Raw genomic sequence first — 15,667 nt, 5'->3', positions numbered from 1 at the left:
AACTAGTTTGGGATCGTTCGGCTCCGAATTGAGGGCTTGGACTTGTTCTTGGCATTTGGAGTGCACTTTGGAGCGAGGTGAGTCTCCTTTCTAAACTTGTAAGAGGGAATTGTCCCCATAGGTATAATAATTGAATTAATTGTCATTCTATTCGGGGGCTATATACGCACTATGTGCCGAGAGTCCGTACGTAGCGACTATTGTGTTAAGTCCGGGTAGTCTAGGACCCATAAGCATACTCTACATGATATTCTAGTATGTGTTGATTAATTCAGATTCATATGAACTGTTTTGGGTAAGAAGAATGAGACTAGAGAATGACCCTTATCCTGTTTGGTCCTTTAAAGGAGAATACTTGGTATTTCTGTGTATGGCTACTCCTCATATACATGTTAATTGTTAATGTTGCTTGTTATTGAGCTTATTTTCTATTTGACCGCGTCGCACGGGTGATTCGCGAGCGGGGTAATAGATGCATCTATGGTTCGAGCTGTTCGATCCTCGGCAGTGCACAGTTTATTTTATGTTGGATCGGGCCGTACGTCCCACGGTGATTATTTGTGCATGTTTTTCTTAGAAGTCCTTCAAGGGCTTAGTTACATATTTGCTTAGACTATAGACAAGCATCCTTGTTAGTGTTTGGGAAAGAACTGTTACTCCATGATTATTAAATGTAAATAGCTTGAGATATCCATGCTTATTATAAACTCTTCTCATATTAATTGACCCTAGTAAGTATCGAGTCGACCTCTCGTCTCTACTTCTTCAAGATTAGACGGGATACTTACTGGTACATATTGTTTATGTACTCATACTACGCTACTGTACTTGATTGTACAAGGTCTAAGGCGGGTACATCTGACTACCAGTCGGGCGCGCACCACTGAGCAGATTTGATACTCCTACGGTGAGCTGCTTTCCTTTCCGTGCCGTGCAGCAGCTTGAAAGAGTTTTCTTATGTATTTATGCTGCCTATTCTGTTCAGACAGTAGGGTAGTATATTTTGTTGTACATTCTACTAGTCGCCCACTACTTGTGACACCAGGTCTTGGCACACACTTTAGTAGACGTTATTATTTTGGGGTTGTATGATTAGTATGAATTTTATCATAATTTCTAATCTATTTCCAACTCAAAGAATTACTTCAACTATTTTGGGGTTAAAATGATCGAAAGTTTTATTTGTATTCTTCCGCATTGGCTTGCCCAGCGATGGTGTTGGGCGCCATTATGACCTATTACGAAAAATGGACCGTGACAACATGGTATCAGAGCACTAGGTTCACGTCTCACATGTTATGGGCAAACCTAATAGAGTCTTGTAGATCGGTACGGAGACGTCAGTATTTATCTTTGATAGGCTATAGGGTATTAGGAAAGACTACTCTTTATTCATCTCCTATCTTGCAGTGATTTAGTATACTAAATTTCCCCCTTCTATTCTCTCACAGATGGTGAGGACACGCACGACTGATGTTCCAGACCCGGGCGGGGCCGCTCCCCCCGTTGCTAGAGACTGATGCAAAGGCCGGGAGAGGGCACCGGCCCGTGGTAGGGGGAGAGGGCATCCCAGAGCTATTCCAGTACCACCACCAGCAGATTTCGTAGGAGATCCTATCATGGAGGAACAGGGCGAGGTGCCTGCAGCTGAGCCGACCCCTGCGGATTTTATGACAGCACCGGGATTTCAGGAGGTCATGGGCCGTATGTTGCGGTTCATGGATACTATGACTCAGGCTGGTTTATTTCCAGCAGATCCAGCTACCTCACGGGCGGGAGGGGGAGCACAGACCCTACTGCCCAGGCTCCTGGTCATGTAGCTGCAGTGTATCAGACTCCGGGTGCACTACCCGCAGATAGGGCCCAACCAGTTGCCGCAGTGGTTCCCCAGCCCAGACCAGCTGCGGATGGTGACCCGTAGAAGTTATTGTATCGATGGACTAGACTTCACCCTCCGGTCTTCGGGGGAGAGCGACATGAGGATGCCCAGGATTTCATCGATAGGTGCAGGGACAGACTGCACAATATGAGGATATTGGAGTCACATGGAGTTGACTTCACTACTTTTTAGCTGGAGGGCAGGGCCCGTAGATGGTGGCAGTCCTATGTTCTTGGCAGGCCAGCGGGTTCTCCTCCCCTTCACCTAGGGTCAGTTCACCTAGTTGTTCTTGGATAGGTATATTCCACCCTCTGAGAGGGAAGAGCTACGACACCAATTTGAGCATCTTGAGCAGGGTCAGATGTCTATGACCGATTATGAGGCGAGATTTTCTGAGTTGTGTCGCCATGCACTCATGATACTTCCCACAGATGCAGAGCGAGTGCGGAGATTTGTTGCGGGATTGTACCCCGGTATTCGAGCTAGTATGGACCAAGAGGTGGAGATGGGTACTGAGTATCAGCTAGTAGTAGAGATTGCTCGCAGGATTGAGGGGTATCGCCTGAGGGGTAGAGAGCAGCTTCAGCAAGACAAGAGGGCCCGGTTTTCAGGAGAGTTCAGAGGTGCCCCAGCTAGGGGTAGAGGTCACTCCGGGAGGGGCCAGCCCAGCAGACCTTCATATTCAACACCACCACCCCCTCCCCGAGGTTCTCCAGTGAGACCATATTTCAGTGCGATGCCGGAGAGTTCTTACTGCCCACCAGCTATTCAGGGTTCCTCTGGCGGGTATTCAGGTTATCAGGACCCTTCTAGTGCGCACTTTAGCGCTATGCCAAAGAGTTCCTATCGCCCAACGGTCACTCAGGGTTCTTCCAGTGGGTATACGGGTCAGCAGGCTCAGATTCCAGGGAAGCAGGCTGTGGTACCGAGAGTGTGCTACGAGTATGGAGATTCGGGTCATCTGAAGAGGACCTGCCCCAGGCTTCGGGGCAAGGCAGTACAGCAGGGTCAGCAGCCCATGATTTCAGCACCAGCTGCCCAGCCACCTAGAGGTGGAGGACAGGTTGGTCGGGGCCGACCTAGAGGTGGAGGTCAGACGGGGAGAGGTCAGCCAGCTACTGCTCAGTCAGGCGGGGGCCAGCCAGCCGGTGCTCCAGCTAGATTCTATGCTCTTCCGCCTAAGCCAGATGCATTGGCCTCAGACGCCGTCATCACAGGTATTATCTCCATCAGTGGTAGAGATGCTTCGGTGTTATTTGACCCAGGGTCTACTTATTCATATGTATCATCTCTGTTTTTTCGCTTCCTGGTTATTTCTCCTGAGCCTTTAGGCACTCCTGTTCATGTGTCCACTCCTATGGGTGATTCCGTGGTTGTAGATCGGGTCTACCGGTCCTGTGTGGTCACGTTCTGCGGCTTCGAGACTAGAGCAGACCTCTTGTTGCTTGATATGATCGATTTTGAGGTCATCCTTGGCATGGATTGGTTGTCTCCATATCACGCCGTCCTAGATTGCTATGCCAAGACTGTTTCACTAGTGATGCCAGGGTTGCCGAGGCTGGAGTGGAAGGGTTCCACAGTGGATACCCCTAGTAGGGTTATATCTTTCTTGAAGGCTCGGCGCATGGTCGAGAAGGGGTGTCTGGCCTATCTAGCTTATGTTCGAGACACCACTGCAGAGTCTCCGATGATTGATTCGGTTCCCGTAGTCCGAGATCGCTGATGTATTTCCTTCTGATCTTCCTGGCATGCCACCAGATCGTGATATTGACTTCTGTATTGATTTGTCTCCAGGCACCCAACCTATATCTATACCACCGTACCGCATGGCTCCTAAGGAGTTGAAGGAGCTGAAGGAGCACCTTGAGGAGTTGTTAGCAAAGGGGTTTATTAGACCCAGTGTATTGCCTTGGGGTGCACCTGTGTTATTCGTGAAGAAGAAAGATGGGACTATGCGGATGTGCATTGACTACCGCCAGCTGAACAAAGTCACCATCAAGAACAAGTATCTGTTACCTCGTATCGATGATTTGTTCGACCAGTTGCAGGGTGCGAGGGTGTTCTCTAAGATAGACTTGAGGTCGGGGTACCATCAGCTGAAGATGCGGGACTCGAATGTTCCGAAGACTGCATTCCGGACTAGATATGGCCATTATGAGTTTCTGGTGATGTCCTTTGGCTTGACTAATGCCCCAGCAACATTTATGGATTTGATGAACAGGGTGCTCAGGCCTTATATTGATTCCTTTTTCATCGACTTCATTAATGACATCTTGATATACTCACGTAGCCTGGGGGAGCACGATCAGCATCTGAGAGTAGTCCTCCAGACCTTGCGAGAGCAGAAGCTATATGCTAAGTTCTCCAAGTGTGAGTTTTGGCTAGAGTCGGTGGCATTCTTGGGGCATATTGTGTCAGGAGAGGGTATTAAGGTAGACCCCAAGAAGATTGAGGCAGTTCAGAGTTGGCCACGCCCCACCTCAGTGACCGAGATTAGGAGTTTCCTGGGGTTAGAAGGTTATTACAGGCGGTTCGTGCAGGGCTTTTCATCTATTGCATCACCTTTGACTAGATTGACTCAGAAGGGTCCTCCTTTCCATTGGTCCGATGATTGCGAGGCGAGCTTCCAGAAGCTCAAGACAGCCTTGACTACAGCACCAGTCCTTGTGTTGCCTTCCGGTTCAGGGATGTATACAGCGTATTGTGACGCTTCGCGCGTTGGCTTGGGTTGTGTATTGATGTAGGAGGGGCGAGTCATTGCATATGCCTCCCGTCAGCTGAAGATTCATGAGAAAAACTATCCTGTGTACGATTTGGAGTTGGCAGCGATTGTTCATGCTCTTAAGATATGGAGGCACTACCTGTACGGGGCTTCATGTGAGGTTTATACCGATCATCACAGCTTGCAGCATTTGTTCAAGCAGAGGGATCTTAATTTGAGGCAGCGCAGGTGGCTTGAGTTACTAAACCATTCTTTATCATCCGGGCAAGGCGAACGTGGTCGTGGATGCCTTGAGCAGAAAGGCGGAGAGTATGGGTAGCTTGGCATTTATTCCAGCAGCGGAGAGACCACTAGCTTTGGACATTCAGTCCTTGGCTAACAGGCTTGTGAGGTTGGACATTTCGGAGCCCCGCCGAGTTCTTGCATGTATGATAGCTCAGTTTTCATTACTGGGGGAGATAAAGGCCCGACAGTTCCATGATCCACATTTGGCGGTCCTCAGAGAGACGGTGCTTCAGGGGGGCGCCAAGGAGGTTTCTATTGGCGAGGATGGTGTTTTGCGACTCCAGGGTCGTCTATGTGTTCCTAATGTTGATGGTCTGAGGAAGAGGATCCTAGAGGAGGCACACAGTTCGCGGTATTCTATTCACCCGGGAGCTACGAAGATGTATCGTGACTTGAGGCAACATTACTGGTGGCGGAGGATAAAGAAAGACATAGTGGAGTATGTGGCTAAGTGTTTGAATTGCCAGCAGGTCAAGTATGAACATCAGAGACCGGGTGGCCTACTTCAGCAGATGCGTATACCAGAGTGGAAGTGGGAACGCATTACCACGGATTTCGTAGTGGGGTTGCCGCGGACCTTGCGGAAGTTTGATTCAGTATGGGTCATCGTTGATAGGTTGACCAAGTCGGCCAACTTCATTCCAGTGGCTACTACTATACAGCAGAGAGGTATGCTCAGATTTATATTCGGGAGATAGTCCGATTGCACGGTGTGCCTGTTTCCATCATATCAGACAGAGGCCCTCAGTTCACTTCCCATTTCTGGAGAGCCGTTCAGAGTGAGTTGGGGACCCGTGTAGAGCTTAGCACAACATTCCATCCTCAGACCGACGGGCAGTCGGAGCGGACAGTTCAGATTTTAGAGGATATGCTTAGAGCATGTGTGATTGACTTTGGAGGGCAGTGGGATCAGTTCTTGCCCTTGGCGGAGTTTGCATATAATAACAACTATCAGTCCAACATTGAGATGGCTCCATACGAGGCTCTATATGGTCGCCGTTGTCGTTCTCCTATCGGATGGTTCGAGCCTGGTGAGGCTAAGTTGTACGGTACAGACTTGGTACAGGGATGCCCTGGATAAGGTGAAGTTGATTCAGGAGAGGCTTCGCACAGCTCAGTCTAGACAGAAGAGTTACGCGGATCAGAAGGCGCGTGATGTATCATTTATGGTTGGCAAGAAGTTTCTCTTGAAAGTCTCGCCCATGAAGGGCATTATGAGGTTCGGGAAGAAGGGCAAGTTGAGTCCAAGGTTTATTGGCCCCTTCGAGGTGTTGAGGAGAGTTGGGGAGGTTGCTTATGAGCTTGCTCTACCACCCAGATTAGCGGGAGTTCATCCAGTTTTTCATGTGTCGATGCTACGGAAGTATCATGCCGACTTTTCCCATGTGTTAGACTTCAGTACTATTCAGCTGGATGAGAGCTTGGGCTATGAGGAGGAGCCAGTTGCCATTATTGATAGGCAGGATCGCCAGTTGAGATCCAAGAGGATTTCTGCGGTAAAGGTCCAGTAAAGAGGCCAACCAGTCGAGGAGGCGACCTGGGAGTCCGAGGAGGACATGCGGAGCAGATATTATTCAGCAGCCCAGGTACTTTTCTATGTCCGTTCGAGGACGAACGTTTGTTTAAGAGGTGGAGAATGTAACGACCTGCCTGGTCGTTTTGCCTTTTTGAACCCCGTTCCCTTAAATAAAACTCCCCGTGCTTGCTTTATCTAATTTACGACTTGCTGAGACGGTTGGTTCGGGATTTGAAAGAGTTTCGGGTGAAATATGCCCATTTGATTCCTTAGGATTTTCTTAAAAGACTAAGTTTGACTTTGGTCAACATTTTTAGCAAACGGGCCCGGATTCGTGATTTGACGGTCCCGGAGGGTCCGTAGGAAAATATGGGACCTGGGCGTATGCCCGGAATCGAATTCCGAGGTCCCTAGCCCGAGTAGTGAATTTTTTTCTAGAAATTGTTAATTCGAAGTTTTAAGGATTTAAAGAAACTAAGTAATAATTGATTCCCTAGGTATCGGGCTCGTATTTTGGTTCCGAAGCCTGGTACAGGTCCGAAACATCATTTAAGACTTGCCCATAAAATTTGGTGTCAATCCGAGTAGAATTAGGGCGTTTTGGCCCGTTGGAGGAAAATTAAGAACTTAAAGTTCATAAATTTGATTCATTTGGTTTTAGGGGGTGAATTCTAGATTTAGCGTTGTTTTGCTTGTTCCGAAGGTTCGAGTAGGTCCGTCTCGTGATTTTAGACTTGTCGGTATGTTCGGGCGGGGCCCGAGAGCCCCGAGCGTCAATCAGACGAGGCTCGAGTGAAGTGAAAATTTTGAAAGAGGGCTGAAGAACTGCTGCTTCTGTCATAACCGCATCTGCGGTTCTTGGACCGCAGATGCGGTTCTTTGACTGCAGAAGCGGCCCAGGCGGCAAGCCAGGAACCGCAAATGCGGCTCCCAAGCCGCAGATGCGGCTCCCAGACCGCAGATGCGGTCCCAGCCTTCCCTCCCCCTTTCGCAGATGCTGTTGAAATCTCGCAGATGCGGGACCGCAGATGCGGTCCCTTTACCGCAGAAGCGGAAATCACTGAACTAGTGAGGTTCATTAAAGACGGGTTCTAAGTCATTTTTTTTTTACATTTTCACTCCTCATTTGTGCGATTTGGTAGCTTTAGAGGGAAGGTCTTCACTTAGCATCAAGAGGTAAGTTTGTTCCACCCATCCTTAGTTTAATGCTTGTATTTTAGGTAGATTGAACACTAGAACTTAGGCAAAATCAAAGGGGTTAGAGCTAAACCTAGGGTTTTGCTAAAACTTGAATTTAACCACGAAATTTGTTATGGAATTAATTAGAAATCATATATTATTGATCCTTAGGTTGTAGAGAACAACTCCCTTCGAAAAATTTCGGAATTCGGGCACGTGGGCCCGGGGTCGGATTTTTAGAAAACTTGTGTTAATGGTTGGGAGATTTCTTACATAGCTAGACTTCGATCCTATGAGCCTATATTAACTAGTTCCTACTTCGTTTAACTAGTTTGGGATCGTTCGGCTCCGAATTGAGGGCTTGGACTTGTTCTTGGCATTTGGAGTGCACTTTAGAGCGAGGCGAGTCTCTTTTCTAACCTTGTAAGAGGGAATTGTCCCCATAGGTATAATAATTGAATTAATTGTCATTATATTCGGGGGCTACGTACGCACTAGGTGACGAGAGTCCGTACGTAGCGACTATTGTGTTAAGTCCGGGTAGTCTAGGACCCATAAGCATGCTCTACATGATATTCTAGTACGTGTTGATTAATTCGGATTCATATGAACTATTTTGGGTAAGAAGAATGAGACTAGAGAATGACCCTTATCCTGTTTGGTCCTTTAAAGGAGAATACTTGGTATTTCTGTGTATGGCTACTCCTCATATACATGTTAATTGTTAATGTTGGTTGTTATTGAGCTTATTTTCTATTTGACCGCGTCGCACGGGTGATTCGCGAGCGGGGTAATAGATGCATCTATGGTTCGAGCCGTTCGACCCTCGGCAGTGCACAGTTTATTTATGTTGGATCGGGCCGTACGTCCCACAGTGATTATTTGCGCATGTTTTGCTTAGAAATCCTTCAAGGGCTGAGTTACATATTTGCTTAGACTATAGACAAGCATCCTTGTTAGTGTTTGGGAAAGAATTGTTACTCCATGATTATTAAATGTAAATAGCTTGAGATATCAATGCTTATTATAAACTCTTCTCATATTAATTGACCCTAGTAAGTATCGAGTCGACCTCTCGTCTCTACTTCTTCGAGATTAGACGGGATACTTACTGGGTACATATTGTTTATGTACTCATACTACGCTACTGTACTTGATTGTACAGGGTCTGAGGCAGGTACATCTGACTACCAGTCGGGCGCGCACCACTAAGCAGATTTGATATTCCTACGGTGAGCTGCTTTCCTTTCCGTGCCGTGCAGCAGCTTGAAGGAGTTTTCTTATGTATTTATGCTGCCTATTCTGTTCAGACAGTAGGGTAGTATATTTTGTTGTACATTCTACTAGTCGCCCACTACTGACACTAGGTCTTGGCACACACTTTAGTAGACATTATTATTTTGGGTTGTATGATTACTATGATTTTTATCTATCATTTCTAATCTGCTTCCAACTCAAAGAATTACTTCAACTATTTTGGGGTTAAAATGATCGAAAGTTTAATTTGTATTCTTTCGCATTGGCTTGCCCAGCGACAGATGGGTCGTGACAACAACTCACTCTCTCCCTCTCAGAAACTGTACACACTCTTCTCTATTTCTTCTTTCTCTCTTTGTTAATTTCTCTCTTTTAGACTTCCATTTTTGCTGCATGTTAGATTTTCTGTGAAATAAACCGTCTTAATTTGGCTTTACAGTTTTAAAATAAGCTCCGGTACAAAATCTGTAATCACCTCGCTCACCGGTAGTAGCCCATGCACACCTGATCAACCGCTGAAGCCTGCTGTTAATTTCTCGACTATTTCAAAAGCTTCCTCTATACCTGAGTTTCTCATTTAAAATCAACGTATCGAAAAAATGACTTTTCTCGTGTACGAAAAATCCTTATGAACCGGGAAAATAAGCTTAGGATAAATGTAGGTTGACATTTGAGATGTATAAGAGGATAGATGAATTGAAGGGGGAAAAATGGAAAGCGGATGCTAGAGTAAAGGATTTGGAGCAAAAATTAGATGACCGGATGTCACATTGAAAGGAAAAAATGGCGAAAGATGTGGATGTTTCAGTCGTTTGAGAAATTCACAAGGATTTGGAGCTAGAGATAACAGAAGGTTTTGAAGCGAATCGTCAAGCTTCTGGGGGTGTTAAGGAGACTGCAATTCATAAAAGTTTAGGAAGTGAAGTTAATCTCGACAGTAAAAATTTGGACTGGACCAAGGAGAAGCAGTTTTCAACCGGGGCTCATTGGGGTTGTGATTTCAACTGGAAACAGAACTGGTCAATCAGAAAGGGAAGGTATTACACTTTATCTGGACCTTTGTGTCACTTCTGTTAGTTACCTTGCACTATCGCCTACAGTTATTGAGTGAAAACTATATTTTTGTTAAATGTGCATTGTCCTTCGTTAGAAAATGAGTAGCGGTGGCACCTGCAGTTGTATTATGCAGGGGCGGGTGGATTGTTGTAAAGCGAGTTCATCTGAATCCGGTACTTCAATGCGAAACATAAATTCATGTGTAAAAATGTACTAAAATTGCAACAAATAATAGGGAATGCATTATTATAAAAATACCATGAGTTCAATGCTAAAAACTTTAAAGGCTGAACCCATAAATTTAAATCTTGGATCCGCCTCTGCATCATATTTGTACATCCCTCACAATCAGTTATGGAACCATTTAGTATAGCTCAGCCCACGCCATACTCAATAAGCCTTTGGTTACTCAAACTTCACCAAGTAGGCCTAAATTTCAGTGTGGCAATTATGGAACATATAGTGGGCATCAAACTGACTGATGTGTGTGCACATGTAGATAAGTGTTGTGCCCTCCCAAGAAGCTGAGAGTTATAGTTCAAAACTCCATTAAACAATTCCACTAGCTATCTGTTTCAACAATTCGAATCAACTAGGACAACAGACATCCATCATATCTATAAGTCTTCAAAAACTAACCTTAGGGAGAGAGGGAGAGGGGGCTGAGAGAGATTCAAGATGAGAGAGATAGAGTAGAAGATTACCTGAACGCCGTGGAGTTTGAGGATGGCCAGTAAAAGGTGGCAGGCTGGTGGAGATCGCAGGGGAAGGCCGGGGGTGGAGAGTGAGAGGGGGCTGCGTGAAAGGAATTATTAGAAAAATAAGAGTGGAGGTTTGAGTTTTAAGTCTTTTTGTCCAATGCATCAAAAATGGGCACACCCCTTTAGAAGGTAGACAAGCACCATGTAAAGGTATCTTATTTCTTCCAAAGTGTAAAACCTTTTTCTGACTAAAAGGTAGAAATTTAAAAGCAACTATTGATAGGAATAATCTTTTACTTGCTACTTTATTGTTATATTCTAGCAGATTTAATGAACTTAGCAGTGAGTTATATAATTCCTTCCTCCTTTTTATCATATTTATTTTATTGACATGTCGTAGTTCCTTCTTCCTTATTAGCGTCTTAAAACAATGGCCTTGTCCTCCCTTTCAAATTGTTTCGTGTTAGCTATGCGTTGTTGCCAGTTGATTGATGAAGGAAAAGAAAAATGCCATTTCAGGAAAAGGGGTTTCTGTAGCAAAACAAGTCCATGGTAGCAGAACTCTAAATCTAAAATTGTATTTGTACAATCTAGTTTTCACTGCTTCACATATTAGATCTGCTTTAAACTGCTACATGTTCTATCTTGGAGTCTTATACTAAAAGCCTATCACTATCTCTCTGACTCTCTCTATCTACCTATATAAGTGATATAAAACCAACATCATCATTATCCTCAATCCTCTCCCGTCTGGAGTTCTTGAGGAGCGGTGAAGCATCACGTTCAGTTTCATTTTTCTTCTCTCCATATACCAGCGTATTGTTACATTGGAGCAGGATTTGCAGAACCTGCTTCATGGTCGGCCTTGATGAAGGAAATGTGCTAGTGCAGAAGATCCCGAGCTTAAACACATTGCTCATTTCATCCAAGTATTGTGGCTCCTTTATCGCCTCGTCTAAGACATTGACTATGGGATATCCTTGTTGGATACGACGCCACGCCCAGTCTGCAAGGCACGAGTCCTCGTCTCCATAATTGGCTTCTTTCCCAGTTACCAGTTCCAAAAGGATGACTCCGAAGCTATATACATCGATCTTCTCATTCACCTTAGTTGTACGCGCATACTCTGAAAAAGCAATATGGAAATGAAAACATATTCTAGGCCAACTATATCGGGACTTGTAATATTGTAAGATAGCTGTACTTTACCTGGAGCGATGTATCCAAAAGAGCCAGCCACTGCTGTCACTGTATTATCTCCAGGCTTGGCCAGTATTCTGGCGAGGCCAAAATCTGCAATTTTTGCATTGAAACAAGAATCCAAAAGGACATTGCTTGATTTCACATCGCGATGAATAATAGGTGGCGAGCAGTCGTGGTGCATGTAGCACAAGCCTCGAGCAGCTCCAATTGCAATTTGCAGCCTCTTAGGCCATTCCAATACTAAATCAGAAACATTGCTTAACCTCTTATTCTGCTGAAGCCATATATCCAAGCTCCTACTCTCCATGTATTCATAGACAAGAAGCTTTGAATCTTCACTGGATATACAACACAATAGTTTCACTATATTGGAGTGTCGAATTGTGCCTAATATTTGAACTTCAGCTAGAAACTCTTTCTCAAGCTTGTGATCCAACTTCTGGTTATTCCAAATCCTCTTGACAGCAACATAGTTTCCTGAACGGTTTAATGGCACGAGGTAGACCTGTCCTGATCCTCCACTCCCGATTGTGTTCTTTTCAGTAAGATATGGTACAATATCTGCCTCTGTGAAGTCTAACTTGTGAAATGAGGTGAGTTTCCATGTCAAAACCAATTCTTGCTTTCTTTTCCTATAGCTTCTCAACACGAACAAACTATATAGAGCAGCCACCAGTACTGTTACTCCACCTACACTTGCTAGAGCAGCAAGAAGTTTGACCGGGAGCTTATCGGACTTCCCCGTTTTCCCCTTGCAAAAGCCAAGTCCTACTGATGGATTACTTGCACAAAGACCAGGGTTGCTTAAAAAGCTCCGATCAAAAGCTGCATTCTCTAACTCAACCGGGATTCTACCAGTTAGGCGATTGGAAGAAAGGTTGAGTGAGGTTAGCTTCAAGTTACCTATCTCAGGTGGAATTTCACCTGATAACAGGTTACTTGACAAGTCCAAGTCAATAAGGTTTGGTAAAAGGCCAAGTGCAGCTGGTATTTGTCCTGAAATCTGATTTCTGCTGGTTTTTAAAGTAGTAAGAGAATTCCAAGAGACTATATTCGACGGAAAACTCCCGGATAGTTTATTACCATCCAGCAAAAGTTCTGTTAACTTTGGAAGAACAGTCAATTCTTCAGGAATTTTACCAGTAAAGAGATTATTGCTTGCTCTGAATACTCTTAAATTGTACCAAGTACCCATTTCAGCTGGTAATTCACCTGAAAACTGGTTGTTCCTGATATCAACCTGAGACAAATTTGATGCCACTCTTTCTGGAAGTTGACCAGTTAATAAGTTATCATTTAACAAGAAAGTTGACAAATTCTTTGCTGTCCACAAACCATCAGGAATCTTACCAGTAAGCCTGTTTTTTTCAACTCGAACGGCCCTCAAACTATTACAGTTTCCAAGAGATTCTGGTAGTTCACCTGTAAGATTGTTATTAAAAGCAAGCATCACAACCAAGACCTTGTTATAACATAGAGCCTCTGGTAATTTTCCAGTAAACTGATTTTGGGAAACCTGGAAATCTCTGAGCATCGAAGACCGACCAAAATCCGGTGGAATTTCACCAGATAAGCTGTTTCCAAAAAGCTTAACATCTACCAATACTGGCAATTTGCCTATGCCTATTGGTAAATTCCCTGATAATTGGTTCATAAACAGAGATAACCCTGTCATTTTGGTCAGCTCTCCAAAATTTTCTGGTATCTTCCCTGTTAAGCTGTTGTTAGACAAATCAATAACCTCCAAATTGAAGGACTCAATAATCTGAGGAATCTCTCCTGTCAGTCTATTGGTATAGAGATAAACTATGGTCAAATTCTTTGGCTGAAACAAACTGTTAGGGATGCTACCACTCAACCCATTTATCGATAAGTCCAATAATTCCAAAGCAGACATGTTGCCAATGCTTTCTGGGATTTCTCCTATCAAATTTGTTTCACTCATCCAGAATTTTTTGAGTTTCTTCAACTTGGTAAAACTTGATGGTATTTCTTGAGGTGCAAACTTATTGAGATTCAGAACTAGAGATTCAAGATGCGCCAAGTCGCCAATTTCAGCAGGGAAAGAGCCATGGAAAGAGTTGGAAGCAAACTGAAGTTCTTTGAGCTGTTTTAAACCCCCAATTGCTGGAGGAATGTCACCAGTAAAGAAGTTTGCTGTTATGTTGAAGTACTGAAGCTTAGGCGAAAGCCGGTTGATGTCATTAGGGAGGCTGCTGTTCATGAAGTTAAAAGAAAGGTCTAAGTATTCAAGATTGGAACAGTTGTAAAGAAGAGTAGGGAAAGGACCAGGGATGAAGTTGTAGTTAACATCAAGAAAGGTGAGGTTTTTGAGGTCACAAATAAATGGTGGGATTGGTTTGGAAATGTTGAGATTAACGAGACGAATGGCGCTGACTGAATTTTCATGTGTGCAGCTGATCTCCGGCCAAGTGCAGTGGTCTGATGATGAAGTCCAGTGGTTGAGGAAGAAGGGAGAAGTGGTGGACAATTGTTGTTTTAGTTGAAGTAAAATGGTTTTTTCTTGATTGGAGCTAGGCTGGGAATTTACATGAAATGTGAAACAGATAAAAGTGAAAATGCAGAGAAGGATTTGGGGAGATGGGATTATTCTAGTTTTGGACATCTTTGTGAGGAAGATAGTTTTCTATGGGTGATGATTGAAGGAGTGTTGAAAATGAACCATGTTGTTGGCTTGGTAACGGCATCCCTCATCCCTGCTAACTTATAAACTATGGACAGTAATATCATAATACTATTCAAATTCTGTGTTCATTTTTTAATCAATTTCCCTTAGCTCATTGTTAGTCTTCTTAAATCTTAATCAATCATTAAAGCAACTCTTAGTATTTTACTTATTTTTCTATTTTCTATCTAGAAGAGAGGTTTGTTCTAAGTGGAATAATTAGCTAGAAGACTAATCCTCAACCGCAAAGCATGGTGTGAACTTTTTTCTCGCTGGTGGCGTAGACTTTGGGTCAGTCAACTAAATATATGGAGTATATCTTTCTATTGTACACACTTCACTGATTTGATCTCCAACAACTTTTTTGTTGTTTTCTCGTAGAACTTATATTCAGGTTCCATGGAAAAGCATCTTTTAACATTTAGATACCTTGGTTCATGCACAATTGCGTACCAAAAAATCACTTGACATGGAAGCTTAGTATTTTAGTACACGTTAATTCAGAGCTAGTGGTTCTAATATATTACTCCCTCCGGTCCACAATAAATGATTTTTTGGCTTTTTTTTTGTGGTCCAAGATATTTGATTTTTTAATATTTCAAGAATGAATTAATTATTTTTTTCCTACATTGCCCTTGGAGTAAATAGTGTTGGAGTATGCCTTAGGAGTGTTTATGTGAAGAGATACTAAAGGTTAATATGATCAATTTTATTGTTAATTAATGTTAAGAGATGAATTTTTTAATTTATATGAAAACAATAAGAAAATCAAGTATTGTGGGCCAGAGAGAGTAATTGTTTATCATAAATAAACGTGACATTGGACTAATAGGTTGATTTTGTTATAGAAACCCTTATAAATAAGATTAATTAAAATTTTCACCGTATTCCTTCCCATGTCCTCCGCAGCCGATTTTAGAGCGCTTCTCATTGTGAATCTAATTATTACTCCCTCCGGTCCAAAATAAGTGATTTTTTGGCCTTTTTTTTGTGGTCCAAAATAAGTGATTTTTCTAAATTTTAAGAATGAATTAATTATTTTTTTTCTACATTGTCCTTGGAGTAAATAGTGTTAGAGTATGTGTTAGGAGTATTTTTGTGAAGAGATAGTAAATGTTAATATGGTCAATTTTATTGTTAATTAATGTTAAAAGGTGAATTCCTTAATCTGTGTGAAAACAGC

At 43.5% G+C, this 15,667-nt stretch overlaps 1 protein-coding gene across 1 annotated transcript; it reads right to left on the bottom strand.

Moving 5' to 3' along the window:
- Positions 11,088 to 14,546, bottom strand: LOC109231360 (receptor-like protein kinase 5). Its single transcript, XM_019397001.1, has 2 exons — positions 11,805 to 14,546; positions 11,088 to 11,721 (listed from the first exon to the last, which is right to left on the bottom strand). Exons 1-2 carry the CDS (start codon positions 14,422 to 14,424, stop codon positions 11,294 to 11,296), a joined length of 3,048 nt encoding a protein of 1,015 aa, XP_019252546.1. The 5' UTR covers positions 14,425 to 14,546; the 3' UTR covers positions 11,088 to 11,293.

This window comes from Nicotiana attenuata, chromosome 8, assembly GCF_001879085.1.
Source record: "Nicotiana attenuata strain UT chromosome 8, NIATTr2, whole genome shotgun sequence".
Taxonomy (NCBI): Eukaryota; Viridiplantae; Streptophyta; class Magnoliopsida; order Solanales; family Solanaceae; genus Nicotiana; species Nicotiana attenuata.
Note: the sequence above shows the minus strand (reverse complement) of the source record. Positions and strands in the feature narration are given on the sequence as shown.